The sequence below is a fragment of the Castanea sativa genome, chromosome 4, assembly GCF_040712315.1.
Source record: "Castanea sativa cultivar Marrone di Chiusa Pesio chromosome 4, ASM4071231v1".
Taxonomy (NCBI): Eukaryota; Viridiplantae; Streptophyta; class Magnoliopsida; order Fagales; family Fagaceae; genus Castanea; species Castanea sativa.
Window position 1 is genome coordinate 20,961,969 of NC_134016.1, and position 24,121 is coordinate 20,986,089.

The 24,121-nt window shown below is 35.1% G+C and overlaps 1 protein-coding gene across 3 annotated transcripts; it reads left to right on the forward strand.

The window, feature by feature from the left end:
• The first annotated feature begins 4,808 nt into the window (after positions 1–4,808).
• Positions 4,809–23,342, forward strand: LOC142630896 (uncharacterized). Of its 3 annotated transcripts, none has more exons than XM_075804956.1 (13): positions 4,809–5,655; positions 5,932–6,145; positions 7,027–7,161; positions 7,320–7,464; positions 8,289–8,591; positions 8,976–9,225; positions 12,313–12,479; positions 12,600–12,710; positions 13,166–13,217; positions 13,303–13,412; positions 13,502–13,630; positions 15,200–15,289; positions 22,543–23,342. In XM_075804956.1, the coding sequence occupies exons 1-13, from the start codon at positions 5,199–5,201 to the stop codon at positions 23,080–23,082; spliced, it is 2,703 nt and encodes a 900-aa protein (XP_075661071.1). In that variant the 5' UTR covers positions 4,809–5,198; the 3' UTR covers positions 23,083–23,342. The 3 variants fall into 3 exon arrangements, with proteins under 3 accessions (XP_075661071.1, XP_075661070.1, XP_075661069.1); XM_075804955.1 differs by having other exon boundaries at positions 4,809–5,111; positions 5,259–6,145; XM_075804954.1 differs by having other exon boundaries at positions 4,809–6,145.
• Positions 23,343–24,121: the final 779 nt, after the last annotated feature.

Below are 24,121 nucleotides of genomic sequence, written 5' to 3' on the forward strand. Positions count from 1 at the left end.
TATCTCTTTCTGTTTGAGCCTCATTAAGCCCCATCTCCACTAATAAAGCCTTACTCACCACTGCCCTAAAGGTAGTCAACTCAAAGGGCACAACTCCTTGCTTGATTCAGAACCTTAATCCATCTTCAAATCTTCGAGCCTTAGTTTCTTCATCCACCACCATTGTCGGAGCAAAATTTAGCTAACTTGAAAAATTCTGCTTCATACTGAACAACTGTCATGTTATCTTGTGTCAGCTTGATAAACTCTTTTTTCCTTCCGAAAACGGATGCTCTTAGGAAAATATTTCTCATAGAATACAAACTTAAATAACTCTCAAGTCCAAGGCTCAGTCTCTTGGCCGCGTTTGTCTTCTTCCAGCCGCCACCAGTCATAAGCATTTCCACGCAACATATAGGTTGCATAAGCCACTTTCTCACCCTCAGAGCATTCAAGGACTCTGAACACTTTCTCCATCTCAATGATCCATTTTTTTGCTTCCATATGCTCAGTAGTCCCCTCAAAAGTTGGAGGAGACAACCTCTTGAATTCAATCATCCCACCATGATGACCTCGGCGTTGCTCCATCATCCTAGCCAGGTTATCTCCAGTAGTGACCTGTTGTTGGATCACTCCAACCAAGGTCTGCATCATCTGGATCATCTCTGGTGGTTGGCCTTGGTCGTGCCTAAATTCTCGGTTCCCATCTTGCTAATTCCTACCATTGCCAGAGTTGTTGGGAGTGTTCCCAGTGTTTTTGTTGCGAGGTGGCATCCTAACCTCTGTTCATTATGCACATGACTAACTAACATATTATCAAATTTCTAATTTAATAATAATAAATAAATAGATCAGAAACTCATTTAGTGTATATATCATACGCCGTATCCCCAAAGGCCTAATTTCTACCCCTCTCACCGTTTAGTTTCATAAATCAATGCCTAAGGATCCAACCTAGAGCTCTGATACCATAAATATTGTCATGCCCCAAACCCAAGTAAGAGCTAGGCACGTGACAACAGCCACACACTTATAAAGTTTACACCCTACAAGTGTGTAAGACCCTCTTAACAATTAAAGAGTTATCCTCAAGAAAAATTTCATCAATAAATTTAAAAATATCCTCAATAATGCAATTCTCAAAAAATCTCCAAATAATAATCTTCCAACATCAAAATAAAAATAACTAAATCCTTTAAATCTAAAGGTCTACATAAATGGTAATCTTAAACATAAAAGTTCAAATCCTATTCCATTGAATTCCTAAACTTCACTCATGTGCACATCCCAGCGGAAGCCCAAACATATGCTACTCTTCCTGATCAAAATCTGAAAGGAGAAAGAGGGGGGGGGGGGGTGAGTTGACAATTCAATAAGTAACCAAAATCCTAATAAGTTCTATCCAGCATAGGTCTATAAAATAAAAAGATGTAATACGACTCTTTAAAAGTTATAAAGTTTCATAATCTTAAAATATACATTGCACATAGATCACATATTTTAATCTTACAATTGTATCATAGATGGTTTAGAAAGTATTTAGTTTTCCATATATCAAAAGCTATAATTTACAATAGGTTCCAAAAATACATAAGCAGTTTCAATGACTCAAAATAGTTAAATATTTAAACGTAATTCATATTTTTAACAATCTTATGACTATGGTCACGTTATATTCTCGTGATTGGGCATCAGAATACCAATGAATAATCCTCATTGGTTTGGGTATCAGAATACCAATGAATAATCCTCATTGGTTATGTATCAGAGTATCAATGAATAACCCCCATTGGTTTGGGTATTAGAATCAATTCATAGTCAGACTGTCCATAATCATATATATGAAATCATAATTTCTAACAAAAATTTATCTTATTCAAATGCATATACATATAATCATATATTCAATATTTCAATACATTTGTGATATTTCTATATTCCTTACTTTAAATCAATATAGCTAAAAACCAATTAAATAAAATAAATCTTATATTCAATGCTCATATATATTTGTGGAAATTCTTTATTCTTTACTTTGAATCAGTATAGCTAAAAACAATTAAACAAAATACATCATATATTTAGTAATCAGATATATTTATGATAATTCTTTACTTGAAATTAGTGATACAATAGAAATAAAAATTTTAACAATTATAAACAAATTTTCAGTAGTTAAAAATAGATTAATATAAAAAAAATAAAACTTAATTTGGATAAGGTTACTTACCTCAACTAGCTCACTACAAAGAACTTCTCCCTAACACATTTTCTAAAATCCTTAGATATTTTATAAAAAAAAAAAAAAAAAATCCTTAGATATCAACTAACAATTTTAAAGCACCATTTACTCAATAATCAATTAATAAGAATAACTTGCAAGATATTTGACGAAAGGAAAAACTTCTGAAGTTCCCAATAATTCCTCACTATTAACTCTCCTATGGTTTCTCTATGGCTATATTCCACATTCTATCATTTGTATTAACTTTGTTTAAAATTTGTTTCACAAAAAAAAAAAAATTCCAAAGCACTGTGAAATATAAGACTCTCCTCACATGATCATTTGGGCTAAAAAGTCAAAGCATATATAAGGATTGAATGCTCTGTAAAGCTGAGTTCAGCCTTTAACAAAAAGTCTCTACCTCTTATCTCCATAGACGCTAAATTCTAATAGACTATTGGACTAATGTTGGTCTAACCTATAGTCCACTATTTCTTATAATAAATGTTTACAAAAAGTAGTATGCTTGCGGTGTGATGCAGTTATGCCATTTTGCGGGCAGTTTTGGTGCGATTTTTTCAGAGCAATTCCATGACCAACAAAGCACCCAAATTAAAGACATTACAGAGAAATAGTGAAAAAAAAAAAGGATTTTATTGCCCAAATTCCAACCCTTCTCCGTTCACACTTACGTCATAAAACCCGTATAAATTTTTAGATCAATCCGCTATTGTCCAAAATACCAACATAATATATATTCTAATTCCAAGTAACGCTTAGATTTGACAAGAGAGAGATTTTTAGGCTCTTACCTCACTACCGCGCACCCTTGGTGCTGTGGTCACTCTACAAGTATAAGTGTTTGTGGGGTATGGGGGGTAAGGGCAGGGGTTTAAGTCTCCAGGAGGGAGCTTCACATACATATACACTCAGATTATGCTAAAGTAGAAATTCTATCTTGTATAAAAAATAAAAAAAGGCTCTTACCTCAATTATGCAGTCAAACCTCCTCTACTTAAGTATTTTGACTTGTCTCCTCTCTCAAAACATCTGTTAGTATACGTTGACTTAAATTAAACTGTATAAAACTAGGGTTTCAATCATATATTCTAAAAAACCCCTTAGTAATATTAATTATAACAATTGACCCATAAACAAATTTACTTAAAACCCCTCCTTTTAATTCCTTTTTTTTTTTACTTTTTCTTTTGGGTATTACACTTCACAAAGAAAAAAGATAAATACCAAACCAAATGAAAAACAGTGAAAGTTACTTGATAAGGATAGAAAGAAAGGGGGAAAAAAAAATCTAAATGTTCAAAAAAGAGATGTTTCGACTCACTTCCAACACCAAGACTCTGGAGCCTTCTCCTATCCTGAGTTCAATGTAAAATTTAGACAGAAAAATGTAGGCATATCAAAACAAAACAAAGCATAAATTTGAAAAATAGGGAAGCAATGAGAATATGCTTACAAATAAAAGTCCATCATCAGTTCATTATTTAATTAGAGAAGTAGATGGACTCAAACAAATAAAGTCCATCATCAAAGAATGAAAATCTATCCAAAACTCAATCAAATCAAATCAGGATTATAGATAGACGCAACAAGTACAATAGGGACTCTGCTCTCATAGGTGCAACAATGAAAACAATAGAGTTAGTTCGTGTAATATGCAGCTGGCTTTGTACCTAATGAACTTAGCCAATAGTTCTTTTGCAGTTCTCATGAATGTGTTCAAAGCGAGATTTTTATGTCTTTGTACAATCACATGGGTTTGTTTAAACAAAATTTCATATACGCTCAATGCGTAAACAAATTTTTTATAATTTGATCACAACGCGGTTGCTACAGCCTACATCAACCAACAGTATTCGAGTTGGACAAAAATCCTCTACATATTAAAACCATGAATAAAGATTCATGACAAAACCAATAATTCAATTTCCAATCTATTACAGATATAAACCCCCAAGAGATATCTATACAGTTTACACAATCAATTCTGATTTTGCACAGCCAAACACAACTCTCTGCTGTAGAATCAATATCGGTTTCCTGCGTGTTTTTCATGGATGTAATTTTGTAGTTAGGTTTTCAAAACTTGCGTGTAGGGTTTTGTAGTCAGTTTCTCATAACATGACTGTAGGGTTTAGTTTTTTGTAGTCGGATTTAGTTTTCGTGTGTTTTATATTATATTTTATTATTATTGGGTTTTAGAAATATAAAATCAGAATTTTTAGAGAGATAGAGTTTGAGTTTGAGTTTAAATTTGGATTAAACAAAAATAATTTTATTTAAATATTGTGCTGATATAAAAAATTGTAAGAGTTTCAGAAAGTGTGAGAGTTTCAGAAACTTTAGATATATATATATATATATATATATATATATATATAGATTAGTCAATTTATGATATAAGTAAGTAACAAACCCAAATGAGTTTGGATTTATTCAGGCTAAAAAAGTAAGCATGGTTGGGCTTGCAAAAGGCCTAACCCATTTGACAATGAGACGAAAAAGAATTTTTTTTTTTTTTTTTGATAAAGAAAAAGAAAGGGTTTTGATATTTAATTTTAGATTTATACGGGGTGAGTGGAGGGGTAGTTTAGTTAACAACTTTTTTTTTCCCCCTCCCAAATCGCCTATTATTATCGCATTCGTACAACGCCTGAGAAAATTTTCAACGCTTTGGTTCAGAACAACTGAACAAGCACTACGCTACGGTTTGGTTTCAACTACAAGAACAGTCAAACTAGATTTTGGGGTTGTATCCAATGTGTTTACTTCTATTTCTAACACTTTGATCAAAGCCCAGGCCACGAGTAAGAAGAATTATGTCTATGGAGGGTGCACTCCAGGTGCTCGATCAAATGCCTATGCCTCATTTGGTTACTTTTTTCGTAGTGTAAGTAAGCCGAACCCATGACTATTCTTTGTATTTAGTTCACAGATTTGGTTATAGTAGGCAGAAGAATCATTCATCATTTATTGGATGGATTCTTCTTCTTGTACAAACAATACTAACACCAATAATAATAATAATAATAAGAAGAAGAAGAAGAAGAAGAAGAGAGGCAGTTGTTATTGCATGATCTTGCCTCCTCATCCTCCTCCCAGTAAGAAAAACAAATCCGGAAAGGCAGCATTGCTTCATCTCAAACCTCTCATCTCCACATCCGAGTCTTCATCCCACTCTTCCCTTTCCATCTCTCTTGAGCCAAATCGACCCTTCACCATTGGTCGCAGCACTCGCCACTGCAATTTAGTCTTTGAAGACCGCCGTGTCAGCAACCAACATTGCCTCATTCTCTTCGATGCTTCCCTTCTTAAGCTCTATCTTCTTGACGGGTCTTCTTTGAATGGAGTTTTTGTCAATGGGGTTAGGATTGGAAAACCCGAGGAATTGTCTGCAGGCGATGAGGTTCTCCTTGTTTGCGCCAAAAATCAAGGTCTTTGTTGCTCTCATCTTCGCATTGGTTTTATTATTCGAAGCATTGTTTTTGAGAATAATGTGGAAGAGGATATGCTAGTACAAGCGTGCAGCAATAATCGGAAGATTAACAAAAGGATTGTCGCTTATAATCCCATAATTGGAAGGGCATACTCTCTTCTAACTCGCTGTAGAAACATATTACAAAGCCATGACCCCATTTTGCATTTATGTGATGCTGCTAGTTACAATGACAATACAACTGATATTTCATCATTGAATTCTTTGAGCAAAGACAACAATGCTCCTCATTTTGATGGAGTTGTGCCGAATATACCTCGCTGCAATTTTGTTCCGCCACCCGGGAAGAATTTTTATTTGAATCGCCTTGAATTTATGCATCACACTCCATTGAGTCATCAGCCTGTTGTTTCCTTGCTGGAACTTCTATACCCTGTGGAAAGCCTCTCACGATTGTTTATTGCGACATTTACAAGCGACATCTTATGGTATGATTACCCTTATCTTTCCATACTTTGCCTTTTCTTTTATTATATTATGTTGTCTAGTCAAGGCTCCCACCTCCTGAACTTTTAATGTTTTGAAGATAGTGAGCTCAGAGTTTATTTCTGTTACAGATTTGGTGTTAGGCTTCTAATTGTGTCAATCAAAGTCCCAAACTTATGAGATTGTCTCAACATGAAACTCCTATCCATATTTGTTTATTCATTTCTGTTATGTTGGGTAGTAACAAACTATAGAAAAACTAGAAATTAATGATAAAATTTTATGTTTCACCCAGCTAATCAGTTTTTATTTTTTTTGGTAATCACTTTCTCACTCCAAGTGAAGTTTTCTACTTTTCTTGGTTTAAACTTTAAACAGACCCTTCTCTCTCTACCCTTTCTATTCAATGGCTAACAATTTGATTTCTGAACGAGCCCTAGGTGAAATACACAGTTTAATCAATGGTTTCCTACTTTTAATTTTTTAATTATTACCTAGACATAAATGAATAACAGAGATGAACAAAGACTTCAAATTGAAATGCTTTCTTAAATTTGGGACAATTTAAAAAATTAAAAACCTTGGATTTAATCTAAAACAAGGTATAAACTCTATGCGTTTTTATGTATACGGTCCCTTTCTATTTCATGAGTGATAATGAATTTCATTGAAGAAAGCGCAAATAGGGGGCGCAACCCTAGTACACGGGATGTATATTGAACCTTTTTTTTTGGGTTTAAATTTTAAATAATGCACCCGTTCATTTTGGGTGTATATTGCTGTTAAGCTCCTTTTTTCTTTTGGTTTCCATTTTTATATTATGTGTTAACTCCTGTTGCTTTTCTGTTTATTGTTTCGAAGTCTAAGTAAGGTTTCATGATAGGTTTTTATCATATTGTGAGATTCCTTTCCATCTGCCAGTTACAATTGCATGCCATAACACTGAGAGATGCTGGAGGTCAGGCCCTGATAAAAGATCGTCTATTCCATACCCGGAATTTCCAAACTTAGTTGTAGTGTAAGTGTCATACTCTTGTTCTTCATTCTTTAAAGAGGAAAGATGTGTGCTCAGATGCTAATGGGCTCCAGCTGATGTCATGATTTTAGCAGCATGCCAAAGTGTATCTTTTATATTAATAATTTATACTTTTCTAATGTAGTCCATGGTTGTAATAGGTATCCCCCATTCCCTGAGGCTATAGCTTTTGGTAAAGACTGCAAGAAACAAGGCATTGCTTGCCATCATCCAAAATTGCTTGTTTTACAAAGACAAGATAGTATTCGTGTTATCATTACTTCTGCTAATTTAGTGGCAAACCAGGTGAATACTAAGCCAAGGATCTTTTGATTTATGTTTTATGAGGTGTTTGTCGCATATGATTTGCTAATAACTTTGCTATGTGAAACGAAAGACCGTACTATATGTCAAGTACTTTGTGGCTGCTTAACAAGAATGATACCGAATTTGAATGTCTCTGTGTATATGTACACTTATTGTTGAAATATTCCTTGTAGTTAATCTCTTGAATGTTTTTGCCCGAGATTTTTATGGACGATTTGTAAGCCATTAGCTATCTCAATGGAAAGTTTAACTGGATTTGGTTGTGCCCTTTTTGTTTGATGCAATTATTTTGTATGTGTTTGCCTGATCTGGCCAACTGATAGGACTATGTTAAGGGTCAACTGCACAAGCATCACCATATGTTTTTAATTTTTGTGAGGAGCAAGAAAGCCAGTGATGAAGAGGATAGGATTATCATATGTCTTAAATCATGCAACATTATTTTTTGTTGCGTAATGCTCAAGTCTTTCAGGTTAATTCAAATGTTAACATGCAATGCATTAAAAGAAAAATTGGAAGACAAGAAACTGGAAGAAAATAATAATGGCTAAGCTCCAACGTTTTGCATTTGATATGTGCCATTTCTGTTTGCAGCATGCTAGAAATTTCAATAGAATGTGTGGTTTCTTGCTTTCCAATTTGAAGGAAAGCCTTTGGTTATGGAGGCTGATTTATATTTTTGCACTTCTATTTTCTCATGTTAATTTTAGTTTGAGTTATCTTGGTAAAAACTGTTTTATTATTTATTTCTATATGTGTTATCTTTTTTATAGTGTCACTCATTGGTTGTTACGAATTTTCAGTGGAACAGAGTGACAAATACAGTTTGGTGGCAAGATTTCCCTCGCACAAGTTCACCTGACTATTCATCCCTTTTTAGCCATATTTATCATGGGGATACAAATAAAGATTCAAAACCTGATTTTGCTGCTCAGCTGGCTGGATTTATGGCATCGCTTTTGACTGACGTACCCAGTCAGGCCCATTGGATTGTTGAGTTGACAAAGTATGACTTTGGAGGGGCTAAGGGACATCTAATTGCTTCAGTACCCGGGATTCATTCTGACAGAGTTCCCTCTATGATTGAAACCATGCCATTCTTACCTGTGAGTGTTGTCATTTGTGTTGAGTGCGTGCTTGTGTTTCTTAATTATAAAAAGCTGATTTTATAATTGTTAAAATTTCCTTATTAGTTTAACTATACATGATTGATTTATTGGTTTGCTTGATTAGAAGATTCTGACTTTTCTTGTATATGAGTGTCTTCTTGGAAGTTGAACATCAACCTCAATCCTGCATACCAATCAAGCTTTTCCAATATTTTTTCATTCTATTGTATTTAAATCATAAGTTTGTCACATTTTATTTCTAAATGTGCTGTGCATAGAAAGGTTTTTTTTTTTTTTCATGACTGGAAAGACTTGGCCACTGTGTGTTTGAAGGATGTCTGATAAGATGGGTTTAATTGTTTCATTTGGCTCTCATGACAGGCTAATCAAGCATATAGTGTGAAATTCCTTGGTTTAGTTGAAGCATCTGTTGTTGGTTTAAGTCACCTTTTTCAAACTGCAGCAGACTCAAATGGTGCACAGCTTAAGAAACTGGCTGCTTTTCTGAGGAAATCTTGTGAAAAAGCATATGGGGTTTTGGAGATTCTTTTAATAAGAAACAAAAATGTGCCTGCAGATGCAAATGCTGTGAGCGTTTTTGTTCCTAATCCCAATGAGCACTCAAAGGGAGGTAAGATGTTCAATGCTTTATTAGGTACATGTCTACTATATAGTTTTATGCTACGGGATGGTAAATAGGAGAGGATGTGTGTATTTTTGGTTTGGTCTTCGAGTACGGATTTCATAAGGGAATTGTATTTGGCAGTGCTGAGTGCTTGAAAATTTTGTTTTATTGGCTCTTAGTCTACCTAGATTTTGTTTCTTCTCTCTCGTCTTCATGCTTGGTACTAATTTTTTCTGCCTGCAAAATATAGGTGGGAAGAGAGAGAGAGGGGTGTGGGGGGAGGAAGTGGTGTGTATGTGTGTTCTGTTTACTATGGCTTTCCCCTGTTGTTCTATGAAACTAATTTATAATGATTAAAAAAAGGGTTCTCTGTTGCGTGTCTATCATGATTTTGGGTGTTTTTCCATTGCACAATAACAATAGGAGTATTGGATATAATTTCTCAATATAATAGGCCTATCACCTGTAGCCATTGGGGGTCGCTGTAGGGGAGGGACATTAATAACTTGACTGCTAAATGCTTATCATTATCTTAATGTAGTAGGTATTTCTTGTGTATGGACTGCTCTCTGGTGGGGCTTAGTTGCAGTAGGCATCGATTAGAAGATAATCTGGGATAAAGGAAAAAGCGCCTCTGAGGTGTTATGATTTCCATGCTGCCTAAGATTTAGGTGCTATTGTCCCCTTGAACGAGAATAACATTAGAAAGCACTTGCCTTTATCATGACTGAGGCTCTCACATGGCACTAAAGAGAAGCTGATGCAGGGCAATGAGAACAATTGAACGGTAAAATTAAAAGATAGGAAAATAAAGGAATATGATCTAGGAGACAGTACCTAGGCCTGGCTTGAATTCAACATCAAGCGAGAGAACCATTAGCAGTCAATTCCAAATAAACCAAAAGGCCATTTTTTTCATTTATCAAAATATCTACTAAACTCCAAAAGGGGTGCAATAGATTGGTTATACAGGGAGAACTAAACTCTAGTTCTAATTGGCGTAGGAAACCCTAATTTCACAAAAATAACATTGCTTCCAAAAATTAAACTACTAATAGCCTAATAAACTACTAGGATTTCACATAAAAGTACAATTGACTGGAAATCATAGATAATACTCCCTCCGTCCTAATTTGTTTGTCCTGTTTCAAAAATCCAACTTTTTAAGAGAACATCATTTATTGTCTTGTTTGCTATATAAAAATGTATAAGTTTCCAAAACTATCCTTAAATAAATTTATCAAAAAAGGTTTTGGAAATAACGTAGAGGCATAATAGGAACATTAGTAAATTAATGGTTTTTAATTTTAAAAATAGGACAATATTTTGGAACATCCCAAAATGGAATAAAAGACAAACATATTGGGATGAATGGAGTACTAAATTTAAATAATGGGAAAATTACAACTTACCCACTTGTGGTTGTTCAAAATTTAAGTTACTTACCTGGAATTTAAAATTTGGTACTTTGCCTATCTAAGGTCCATTCTTTTAGGGGTCCGCAACCCACCTTTGGACTTTCTCTGTTAAAACCATAAAAAATATAACAAAACCAAAGAAAACAAGATCAAAGAGTGGCTTTGTAAAATTTAGAAACTTGCTCAAGAACTTCAATAGAACACAAAAATTATCCAATTGAACTATTCCAGCTAATGCTAACACTCTCTACAACAATTATACGTATCCAAAACCTACTAACCTTTCATGCAAATTAGAACAACAATACAACAGAACTAGCCAAGCACTAAAAATAATCACTAATCAGAGATAATGGATGAAAAATTGGACAAAATCAGTGACGAACAATGAAACATGAAACCTGAAACTCCAACGCCACCTCTCTATTCCTTCCTCCAACCCTCCATCTTTTCTCTTAACAAAACAGCAAACCCACTAAAAAAATCCCAATACGTTTCTCTAAACAAAAACAACAAATTCACTTAAAAAATCCAAACTTTTTACATCATCTAATGATCTAGTCAAACAAAAACAAAAATAAGAAGTGAAAGTACCCAGCAATAGCATTGTGAACCAAACAAATGTGTGTTTTGTGCCCATCAAAATTAGAACACACTCAAATGGAACCAAAAAAATTCTAGGTGGTCCTTGTAGCAGATTGTGCTGCAAATCCCTATTGATACTATCGAGGATGAGATGGTGAAGATACCACCTCAACACAACCCGATCTTCCCATTGCACGCCTTCAACAACACAAATCTAACCTTCATGTTGTTTCCCCTTCTAATGCCAGATCAGAGAAAGAAAGCAGAGATAGAGAGGGAAAGCTTGAGGAAAGAGGTGGAGCAAGGAGGCCCAACACGGGTTTGGGTCGGCATGGGAGAGATTGGGTTTTAACAGATGGGGGGGAAGGGAATGCCATTGCTGTTGGTGGCAGTGGTGACGAGCAACGGAGAACAAGCCTTTGAGGCCTTCGGCCAGTCCTGTTTGGCTGTGTGTAGGAGAGAGAGAGAGGGAGAGATATGGTTACCTTGTGAGAGAGATAAATGTCCTGTTGGTACAAATTGATATGATAGTGAGAGAAAATAAAACATCATCTTTACAAGCCCAAATTGTTAGTTTTTGTGTTCCATGGAAGTTCTTGAACCAATTTTTACAAAAAGCCACTCTTTGATCTTGTTTTCTTTGGTTTTGTTATGTTTTTAATAAAGAAAGTCTAGAAGTGGGTTACAAACCCCTAATGGAGTGGACCTCAGGTAAGCAAAGTGCCAAATTTCAAACCACGGGTAGACTACTTAAATTTCGGCCAAACCATAGATGGGTAAATTGTTAATTGCCCTTAAATAAAAGTCTTCTTGTGTCTTCAGCATCAGAAGCAGTTGCCTGAATAATTGAGCTCCCTTTGATGTGCAATAAAGCATTTTCTTTTTTGTGGTAAATGTAATTTTATTTAAAATTTATCTAATTCTAGTGATTATGTGGAAGTGGAGCCATGGATGATCTTACCCTAGCTCAGGATAGTTTTTCTTGTTAGTATATTTGTCATTACTGTTATCTTTATCTTTCTTCAGTGTGTGTTTAAAATTATAATTATTCATGTTGTTGGCTAACCAATTTCTTTGTTTCTTGCACTAGATTGCGTTCAGCTTGGCTTTCTGCCTAGAAATGTTGCAAAGTGGGTTTCTCCACTGTGGGATATTGGATTCTTCAGATTCTCTGGATATGTTTGTCCTAAAGAAGCCCTTGCAGCCGCTTTAGGCAGAAACAGTGTGAAAGTACAATTGATTCTGCATGTGTCTCAGGCATGCTATTTCTGCTATTTATTGAACATGTTATTTGATATGCGATTTGCAGCTTTATATAAATGGTGGCATTTTCTGTTTTTGAAGTACCTACAAAAGACAAGGTGTTGACTTGTGCAGGGGCCTCATTTTCAAGATATATCAAGAATGATGCAACCTGAACATGTGATTGCATTATGCTCTCTCATTGCTTCAGTTCGAAGGTGTTCAGGCCTATGGCGATTGCAGGAGGTAATGGTAAATTCTAGATGAGGTTTTTTGGAATGAAGAACAATGGGGGGCTTAGAAATCTTAGGAGGGCCGTGGATCTTCTCATTCCCTCTTCTCCCAATGCTCCTTTGCTATTGGTTATCGTGTCTTGCACAACCAGAGCAACAAATGTGATGACTTACCCCTTTTAATAGTTGACACAGAACATGTTTAAATTTTCTAGTGAGGCTTTGAAATAAATTGAATGGTTGGTTTGAGACTTCAAAATGGTGGCAAGTATCTTTAAATTTGTAAATCCATTGTTTCAGGCAATGGAGTTTTTAGATCTGGTGTCCTAAATAATTAAAACAACCCAAAGAATTTGCTTGATTAATAAGTTGGTTGCATCAATCAGTTCGGTTTGGTGAACCTCTATTCTGTTACATTATTTTCAGAAGACCTGTTATATATCTTCTAATTTGCTTCATTTCTAATAGGTCTTAGGTCAATATAGATGGCCAGAATCATTAGAGTCTGATTTTATCTATGGTAAGTGTATTTTGCACAATTTTAATTTTTATGCCTAAGTTTTGAAAAATATTTCCTTTCTAAAATTTTCTTCTTCTTTTTTAAGGTGCATCCTCTATTGGGTCATCAATGAATTCACAATTTCTAGCTGCATTCTCAGCAGCTTCTGGAAAGAGATCATTGCAATCCTTTGAGTCTGAAGAGTCCGATCCAGAGGTGACTTATTAACTTTTTTGATTTTTTATAGACATGCTTGACAATTTGAAGATACATTGATTTTAGCTGTTCACTTGTACTCTTGATAGTGGGGCTGCTGGAGTGCTAGTCAAGAATCAAAATGTCCATCCATCAGGATCATTTTTCCCACAATTGAACGGGTGAAAAATGCATGTAATGGAATCTTGCCTTCAAAACGCATTCTTTGCTTCTCAGAGGTATGACAGCTCTCAATAGATTATTTATCTGCTTTTCTTTTCACTATCCTGTTTATAAGTTGAGTATTAAATGGGTGAGTTATGGGTTCAAGGCCCACAAGATGCATGTATAACTTACCAAAAAAAATAAATTAAATTAAATGGGCTATGTTGGGGTTGAGTCCTGGTTGGTCAATAATCTGGTCTTATGGCTGCATTTAAAGGCATTGGCAGCTACAAGTTGGATGGGATCCTAGGAAAAGAGAGGGAAAGGGATATCATAGTTATCTTTATATCTCAAGCTTAATACTCCCATATACCTGAAAAAGCCTATATTAAAATTGCAGAAGATTCTCCTCCTTTTTGTTTATGCACCTACAAACTAATTTCCATATTGTCTAATCCATGATGATTAGTATAATCAACTGTTCATTTGATTGGAATATCCATAGTTATTAATTGTATCTCGCACTGATACATTAGTATGTTACATATAAGTTTGTACGTGGAATTTTCCATATTTCTCATAAGACTGACCATACAGCTTGTGTTCTAACATATAATTTACATTTATAATTTGATTATCTTTACCAATTTGTAAGAAAGAATACTGTAATGTAATATTTTCTCTGAGTTTCTTAAAATTGCAAAAAAGAAGAAGATAAATTTAATTAGGGGGTCTCTTTTTATCTGTTACATTTGTTTATCACTTTTATTGTTACATAAATTTAATGTGAATTTATATGTCCTCTTATGTGGCTGATCGTGATTAGTCTGTTAAGGATCTAAAGTCTACCCCAAAGTTTTGTGATTAAGGCTTGGTTGTTGTTGTTGAGTAATTATTAGGTAAATTGAAATAGTAGACATGGTATTCCTCACCAATAAATACAAGCCGAATATAAGATTTGACCTTTTCATATTACTTCTTAAGTCCATGTCATATTTTTATATTCAAAATCATGCATTTATTGGAGTGGACTACCATGTTATTTCACTTCTGGGGTATCTAATAATTTTCCGTTGTTATGTACATTGAGAGACTTTTGAATTGAGGGATAGATTCAGTTTTCAAAATGTTGAATTTTTTAACTTTTGGAACACAAAAATATGCTTAACACATCTTATATTTCGGAGTCTATTTTTTATTTTTAAATGAAGTATCTAAGTGCATATTAAAATACTTCTTCTCATTTTGTTTGTCCACCTTAAAAAATCCATGCTTATAAGGGGCATCATTTAATGCATTGTCTTTGAATTAAAAGTTATAAGTTTCCAAAATTGCCCGTTTTATGTTACACTTAAAGCACTGAAGTATTAACTTTTCAAATAAAATAAACAGTATTACGGTAATTTAGGAAAGTGATGAAAACTGTATCTATTGGCTTTTCAAAGTAGACAATATCTTGGGACTTCTCAAAATTTAACAGTGAACGAATCTAGGATGGAGGGGGTATGAATATGATAGATAGTTGTGACCACCATTATATTTTAGGTTTGTAAACATATTTGAGCAGTCTATGTCTAATGTCTTTCCTTTTAATCAGTCATACATTTTATCCTAAGTTTGTTTATTTGTAATTTTCTTAATAGAGAACATGGCAAAGGTTGAGGACTGCAAACATACTTCATGATGCTGTTCCTCATCCCCACAATAGAGTAGGGCATCCAATGCATGTCAAGGTAAGAATATTTCCTCATTTTAAATGAATTGAATTTTTGTTTTATTGAAAATGTTATGAATTTGGTATCTGTTTTCCTTTTTCTTTTTTTAATCTTTTGATGTGGCATTATCATGAAGGTTGATGCCTCGAAGAGGTCATGTTGTATTTATATTAGTACAATAAATAAGTTTATGGTTGAGAGGATGTCTTATTCTCCAACTATTATTTGTATGAACCCTAAACCATTTATCGACATGGCTACTCTTATGAAATTAGATTGGGTAACCTAAATAAGTCATGAGATGAATAAGGCAGCTGCTGGAAGAATGTGTGGCATAGAATGCTTGTTTTTTAGGAGTGTAATATAGAACCTTTTAGCATTATTGTGTAATTAACTTTGAATATTCTGGAACATAAAGCTTTATGCCCTTTTTTCTTTCATCGTAGCCATCAGTGGCAGAGCCATCTAATTTTTTGGCAAGGGTGCCCCCTGGTGAAAATTCAGGTTATATTTATGAAATCCTATATAGGGTGGGGGTTCTTCAAATCCCAAGGGGCCATTGCAACTGATAGGCCCAGAATCCTCTTCTTAAGTCTCATTTTAGTGACTGTACAAGAGTAAGATGATTTAATCCTGGGACATGAGTTTCCTCTCTCTCTCTCCTTTTAAAAGTCCAACGTACCATATTCCTTCTTATTTTTCCATGACAGCTGAAAATTTAAGACTTACTTTGCTTCTGCAAAAAGTAATTGATGAAGCTAGATATGCACTGCATCTTCGTTTATGATTATCAGTCATCATTTGCTTATTCTTATGCTGAATCTTTCATATACTTATTGGGATCTAGTTCTGTTCACCTGTCATTTTCTGTTGTAAGCACCGGTTTCCTTGCAATTTTTATAATCTGATCATCATCATCTTTTTATTTTTATTTTATATATATATATATATATATATATATATATATATATATATAATATGAAAAAAGTTTCATTAAAGTGCAAACCAGATCAGATTCAAGCTGTGATGCAGCAAGCTTGATATGATTAAGAAGGATGTCTTAAGTATTTTTGCAGAATTACTATTTATCCTGTTTTGGGAAGTATTTTTGCAGAGTTACTAGTAAGTCTTAAATCTTAATGTGAGTCAAGAAAGCTTATCTGACCTTTTGGCTTCATGCTTTTGGAATTAGGGATTAGTTATCATGCAAGCTGTCCTAGAGAATTCAGTGCTATAGAACTTAGATCTGGCTAATGTAAAGCAATCTGTGCTGATTAATTTATCTATTTGAGAGAATTATTGACGCAGGACAACCGGAACAAAACTAAAACAACAATAAAATAAAGGATATGACCTAGGAGTCAGCACTAAGCAAAAAAACCACTAGGAGTCAATACCTAGAGTGGACTTGGAGTTAGCACTAGATTAAAGAAAGACCAAACGGCCATTTTTTTTCATTCATCAAAATATCAACTATCCCCTCAAGGAGTACAATAAGTTTCTTATAAAGGATTGCTTAACCCTAGTTCTAATTGGCTAGGAAAACCTAATTGCCTTATTACAAAAATAACCTTGCTTCCAAATTAAAATACTAATAGTCTAATAAACTACTAAGACCTAAAACATAAAAGATACAATTGACTTGCAAACATAAATAATAATTTTTTTGCATCTCCCGCATCATTCTCCTCTGGTTGGAGAAAACTCGACCTCAAGTTCTAAAGCATTGAAGGATTAGGATGCTGACAAGTAACACTTGCTTCCAGTCTGGAATCACCTTAGGGAGCATAGAGAAAAGAAAAACCTTGAATTCCACTGTGTCAAACTCTTCTGGAATAACAAAATCAATGTGTGGAATCAACATAATCTTATCTTGAACCATTGGAAGCACCATGTTATCCACTTTCTCCACTTTAGCAAATTGTTTGTCTCCATGCACCATGGAAGGCTGATCAAAAGCAAATTCATTAGCTTCCAATATCACATCATGTGCACCCTCTAACATAATACTCTCTGTAGAAACCATCTCTTCACCTTGCTGCTCTTCAATAGATTCATTTCCTTGCACGCATGTTAAAGCAACACTTGTCGAGGCATGTGCGTTTATGTCAACATTAGGCTTTGGTGTTGCTTAAGGATCCTCCACAACCAAGATATCATCATCAATGTTGTCTTCTATGGGGGCAGCAATAAGTTCATTGTGATCAATTATCCTTGGTTTCCCAATTGAATTGGTTTGAATCTTCATTTGCTTCATCTGAGCAATCCTGTCTTGAATATCTTTCATGAGCTTTACAGATGATTCCTTTAATTCCTTGGTAGATAATTCCTTGATATTCAATTTTGCATACCTAACCTTTTTGATATTTGCAAAATTTATTTGCTCAAAGAAGTGCTCCATCCCATTCATCCAGTTGACAAAATCTCATGGATTAGTTTTACAACCATCAAAATACGGTGCTTCTAATATTACCATGATTCTCTAAAATAGTGCTTCAACAAAGAGTTGGCAGTTGGAACAAGAACCTGGGTTGCTGTGATGTTCTCTGGATAGATCGTTGGAATAGGCTGCTAAGACTATTCTCTCAAATATTTCCTGGGATTGGGCTGGTTGACATGTTCGGATTTTGTGGACTGGGTCTTGTATTTTTTTTTTAAAAGAAAACTGGTGTTGTAAAATGTGGGTTGTGGGCTTGTTAAGAAATGGGTCGGGCAAGGGTTTGTTTCTAAAATGGGTTGGTTAGAATTTTTTATATTTTTTATTTATTTTGTTGGCTAAAGAAAGTGGATAACCCAGAGGGGGCTGTACTGGGTTACCTTTGAGATCGGGTCAATGGGGTACTTGCGGCGGAACGACAGTGAGCAAGTGAAGGTCATGGCGGCACAAGGCAGGGATGGAAGGTGCTCATGGTGGGTCGCTGCAACTGGGGCTTGCGAGTGTGTATAGTGGTAGTCATGGTGGCAAGCAGGAACTGATGGAGAAGGATCGCCCTCGTGAGGAAGGGCAAAATTTGACGATCTGTGTCGGCGGCAACAGGACTACTTCTCTGTCTTCGTGGTTGCAAAGGGTTGGTGATTTGAGCGTGGAATTAGGATCTGGCAGTGGGGTTGGGGTCTTGGAGTGGCTGGGTTGTTTATGTTAATGGGTTTCAATTTGAGTTCTTTATTTCAGATGGGCTGGGTCAAGTTGTTCTTAGTGGGAAAATACTGTGGGGTTGCAAATTAAAAATGATCGGGAAGAGTTTGAACAGAAATAAGAAAATAGAAGTACGTGAAAAGAACATCCAAAGTAGGGATTGACTAAGGTGTGATTTCTGTGAAAATGGCTGGTTGAGGGCATGGTAGAAAGCCTATAGAACAATCGACTGATCCCAATTCTGGTGCCTCTGATGTTGAACAGTTGAACAACCATTTCTGAGATTATCCTCATTTGGGCAGTACACCCTGGTGTAAGCCTACTTGAAGCCATCCTCCACATTCTACAATAAGATACAAAGAACATGCCCACTGAAGCCTCAATTTTGTCCAACACCCTTCTATCCCACATTAGCAGTATGTTCCCTTGCTGTATGCAAAGCTTGTACCACCACCTAGTCTATAAAAGGGTTATCCAAAGGCTTCTAAGTTCTAACAATATACTGCTCCATTTTATGAATCTTTTTCTGTTGTAAGCAAACTAAATTACATTTCTACTCCTTAACCACATTCTTCACCACTGCTCTCTTGTTGCGGTTGTTCAACCCTTGAAAGTTCCATATAAGAATTTGCAGCTTCATAAAGACAATTTTATTATGCATGTCCCCAGTTCTAAAAAACACTATTCACAGCACAATGGGCTGATGTCATCCTTTCCTGCTAAATCGCCAAATGCACTCCCCAGAAACCATTTCAATAAGTTGATCTCCCCAACTTCGCAACCAAACAATGGTGTGATTATTGAGGGGCTCAGTAATTGTGAATGAAGCTTTCATCACCAGGCAGTACTCTAGGTTCGATTACAAACCCAGAACCACCTTGGAGTTAATTGGGGTCTTGGTTGACCCAAGGCCTAAGTCAATTTCGTGGTTCGGGGAAGGGATTGATCCACCAAGTGGACTGCCTGCTACTCTCTGGGTCTCCCTCACCACTGAGCTTTATCCCCTTGACTCTCCTTCGTCAAGATTTCGTTAGCCTGCTTGTCAATAGTTGACTCAACCTCATGTGTCATTCCCTCATTCTCCTCTGCCTTCATTGCTATCAACGAGCTTGTTTCCACAGTATCACTATTGGAACAAGACAACATCCCCAATATATGCTCAAACACCAAGTTACCCAACAAAATGGTTTGTCCTTAAAATTTTGGGTCAGTTTTAGAATCCTTAATCACGTGTTTCATTCCAGCAGGCTCACTAATTTTATTTGGGTCGTTGGAACAAGACAACATCCCCAATATATGCTCAAACACCAAGTTACCCAACAAAATGGTTAGTCATTAAAATTTTGGGTCAGTTTTAGAATCCTTAGTCACGTGTTTCATTCCAGCAGGCTCACTAATTTTATTTGGGTCGGTCTGGTAAGCCAGATGCTAGCCTTCCTGTTCAACTACTACCCCTAATATTTTGTTTTTAAAGAATTATATGCATGGATTCACAGTGTTTCTGGGGTTTAGAGGTTTGCAGTTGTACTTGTTTGCAGCAAACAGCCACTCTACTTTGTTTTTGCCCTTATGTGGGTAAAAGTGCAAAGCAATAGGCCTTTAGCACCCTTTGCTTCTAAAGAAAAATGCATTTGCATAAGTGCACTTTTTGGAGCTTTTTCAACAACCGTGGAGCACACATTTTTTTTTCATTTTTTATATAAAAAAAAAAAATCAGCTATTAGAGATTGGGGCTTGTTGCGATAGTTAGTGCCTTTCACCAAAAGCGACAAGTCGCAGTTTCAATAACAGGAATCAGCCTCTCCAAACTAAATTGGGGGTAAAACTGTCTACCATGACCTCTCTCAAACCTTGCAAAAGTAGGAGCTCTGTTCACTGAGTACGTCCTTAAAAAAAATATATCAGTTATTAAATGCAATCACAAGATCTTACTGGTATTAAAATATACTCTTGATTTCTTGTACACTCATCAATTTTGTGTAGGTTGTTATATACATAAAGATCACCCCTAACCTGTCCCACCACCACACAGCACCATATGGAAAACTCCCAAGCCAATGACAAGGTTTCTCTTTTCCCTTTACAACGTCTCTCTCTCTCTCTCTCTTTCTCTCTCTCTCTCTCCCTCTCTCTCTCTCTCTCCATCCAGTGGCTAGTTTCTTTTTGTTTTTCAAAATTTTTCTTGGTCTTTGTAGTTAACCCTGAAATCCAAACCACCCCATATTTTTTTCCTTGATCTTCCCAATTTCTCTTGAAACCCACTTTTTTTAAAATCTCCGTTTTCGTTAAATAAGAAATTTACTCATGAAAAAACAAATATTTATATCTTATCTATCAAATATCATGGTTGTGTATATTTTGTTAGTCACAATAGAATTATATAAAATGCTATCTTTCAATTTTGTTGGATTAGCTGATCCTTCCCAATGGGATAAGAGAATTCCTATTATTCTGTTGCTTACTATTCTCTTTGCTTCTCTTAATTGAAGAAATAATTACTTGATTGTCGTATTGTCCAGTAATAATTGCATCAAATTTACTAAATTTTTTAAAATTTATTTTTTATTTGCACGTTACTTCAAGTAGGTCTGCATTTGCACTTTGCTCCTTGGCTCCAAGATGCATTTGTGCTTAAGTGTGGCCCACGCTTTTACCAACACTGCCATACCCCCCAAAGGAATGTCAACCTTTTTTGAACACTAACTACTTCCTCTGATCTAGCGGTAGGCCAATTCCAGTGCCCATTCAAGGATAGAACTTGAAAATTTTGCAGAGGAATTACTTGCTGGGGTCATATTTGATTCTATGGCCATAGTTTTCCAGCAATTTCCCATCTAGATGCCAATGGTCATGCCACATGAAAATATGTTCACCATCCCCAACTTGATGCTTCAAAAGTGGCCTCACGTCCTTCCTCAAATGGAGTATCTTCCTACACCCCATGAGCTGTTATCCCTTCAAAAAGAAAAAAGAAAAGAAAATACACACACACACACACACACACACATGTATACAATAAAAAAATATTGAGTGATGTAAGTGTAACATTACTTAATGTTACACCAAATATAGCTTGAACCCAACACACACACAAACACAAACACAAACACACACACACAAACATATATATTTGCTACTATATACTTCATTCTGAAGTATTCCCCAATGCTGCTTCTTGGCACTGATTTCTTCACTGTCACTTTCCATCTTCATCATGTTGTCCTTTCTTCTTTAAAATGCTATATTTCAGTTTTATATGATTAGTTGATTACCTGATTGTCATATTTCATTAAGAATTGATTTCAAATTTACTACATTATATTTCAAAGAAAGTACGCCTTATTTCAATTAGGCGTGTCCTTGCAATTCGCCCCTAGGCTCCAGGATGCATTCGCACTTAACTATGGCCTACACTTTTACCAACACTGCATCACTGCCATACTTGAATACTAATTAATTCATCCGATCTTGCATTACGCCGAATCTAGTGCCCATTAGAGATAAAACCTGACAATTTTGTGGAGGAATTACTTATCGAGTCATATATGATTCTATAACTATAGTTTTCTAGCAATGCTATTTGGATGCAAATGGTCATGCCACTTGAAAATATGTTCACCATCCCCTACTTGAAGCTTCAAAAGCAGCCTTCTTTCCTCTAATGGATTTTTTTTCCTCCAACCCCATGAGCTGTCATCTTTTTTTTTTTTTTGGGTAAAATAATATTTCTTTATATGCTTCATTCTGAAGTAATCCTTAATTCTGCATCTGTGGCTGTGATTTCTTCTTTCTCAATTTCGGTCTCATCATGTTGTCCTTTCTTCTTTATTTTATCTACATTCTAAATTTACAACATCAAATCAGGTGCAGAAAGGATTCAGTTTCTACTTAATGTTTTAATCAGTGTGTAAAGGAAGAATAACAAAGCATATGCATATCATTCACTGCGTCAGTGCAATTACATGAAGTACAGTAAGAATGCACCTCTTTGAGTTGCATCTTTAACTTGAAGTTTGCATTTTATCTTATGTTCAAGTATTGATTCGATCCTCAAAATTGTGGTCACCTTTGTTGACATCATCTAATGCTTGTAGACATTGGTGTATATAAAAAGTAAATGCTAATGTGTAAGCAGGTGGCACGGAGACGCTTCCAGTCTAAGATGGATGCACCTTCCTCTGGTTGGGTTTACTGTGGGTCACATAATTTCAGTGCAGCTGCTTGGGGACGACCAATTTCCAATTCAGCTAGTCAAGGCAATAGACTTGAGAAGGTCAACTCTTCTTTGGGTTTGAGGCTTCACATATGCAACTATGAACTTGGGATCATATTCATCTTTCCCCCAACAGAGACGAAGGGTGACATTGGCGAAAACTGTACAAACTTGGATGATGTTGTTTTGCCTTATGTTGTGCCTGCTCCAAAATATGGTTTCAAAGATAGGCCAGCAACAATGCAGGCTATGAGGGAGGCGTTAGCTGAACTTACTAAGCAAGAGAGAGAAAAATTTGCAGAAATAATTGCTACAAAAGAAATGGTGGAAGAGATCTTGGATGAGCAGGAGGAGGAGGAGGAAGCAATTGAGGAAACTAGTTATGTTGTAGAGGAGAAGGAAGATGAGAAGGCTTATGCGGAGCAGTTGTGGAGCCAAGTTGACTCATCACAGAGTTGCTGATGCTGAATAATTATTGAGGGAAAGAGTTTTGAATCGCTGTTAGGAGCATAATTTACTACTGATCAAAGTTGTCAAAATCGGGATTCTACGTAGGATCGTTGAAGGTAGGTGGGATCGTAAATCGTATGATCGGATCGTAAATCGTCAGATCTTACATGTTTTTAGATTTAAAGCAAAAAACACATTGATAATGACTTTGTATGTTGAATAATCACGTAAATTATAAATTCATTCATAAAAAAAAACTAAGATTTGCATCATATGATGTAATTTGCATGTCATATATCACTAAGTCTATATTAATGAAACAAATATATTTAAGTTTTGATCCAATGTATCTAAAAAGTTCAATAAATGTTTAATTAACAACCAAATACCAAAATATTTATCAAAACATATGGAAAATATTTTTCAAGTTCTAAGTTCCAAGTTTGAAATCTAAAATAAGTTAGCAAATGGAAACTAGTCAATTGCAATATGAAATTTAAAAGCAAGATGAATATTAAGGTAAAGTGAATATTTAATTATTCTCATCCTAAGGTTCTTATAACTACCGTCTTAAATTCCTAATCATCATAATCCATTTTATCATCTATGTAGACATTATATATTTGTATACTAGAGCTATAAAAGGCATAAAGATACAATTTCATACTCAATTATTCAAGTTATACTACTCAGCAACAATTAAAAAGCATACTCAAAAAAATCAATATACAAATACAACTGGACAAGCATAATTGATAAAATTATATATAAAAAAATATTTTAGTAATATTAAAACACAAATTAGTATATTGATCAAACAAATTTAACAACATTATAGGTTAAAAAGCGATAAAGCCAACATCAAATTCTTCATTAAGAAATGAAGAAGCATTCCTTCATTTTGATTACAAGTGAACTAGAAATTAGAAAATATTTGCTTAGGTTAACATAATTTTATAAAAATAAAATAAAAAGTCATACCATCACAACATGAAAAAATAAAAACCCTTAAAGCTCCATTAAAACAAAAAAAAATTTCCCATAAAAAAAA

Coding starts and splice junctions, on each gene's coding strand:
- LOC142630896 (XM_075804954.1), top strand. CDS start 5,199: ATGGATTCTTCTTCTTGTACAAACAATACTAACACCAATAATAATAAT. Junction 7,465..8,288: donor CTAATTTAGTGGCAAACCAG/GTGAATACTAAG, acceptor ACGAATTTTCAG/TGGAACAGAGTGACAAATAC. Junction 13,631..15,199: donor GCATTCTTTGCTTCTCAGAG/GTATGACAGCTC, acceptor TTTTCTTAATAG/AGAACATGGCAAAGGTTGAG.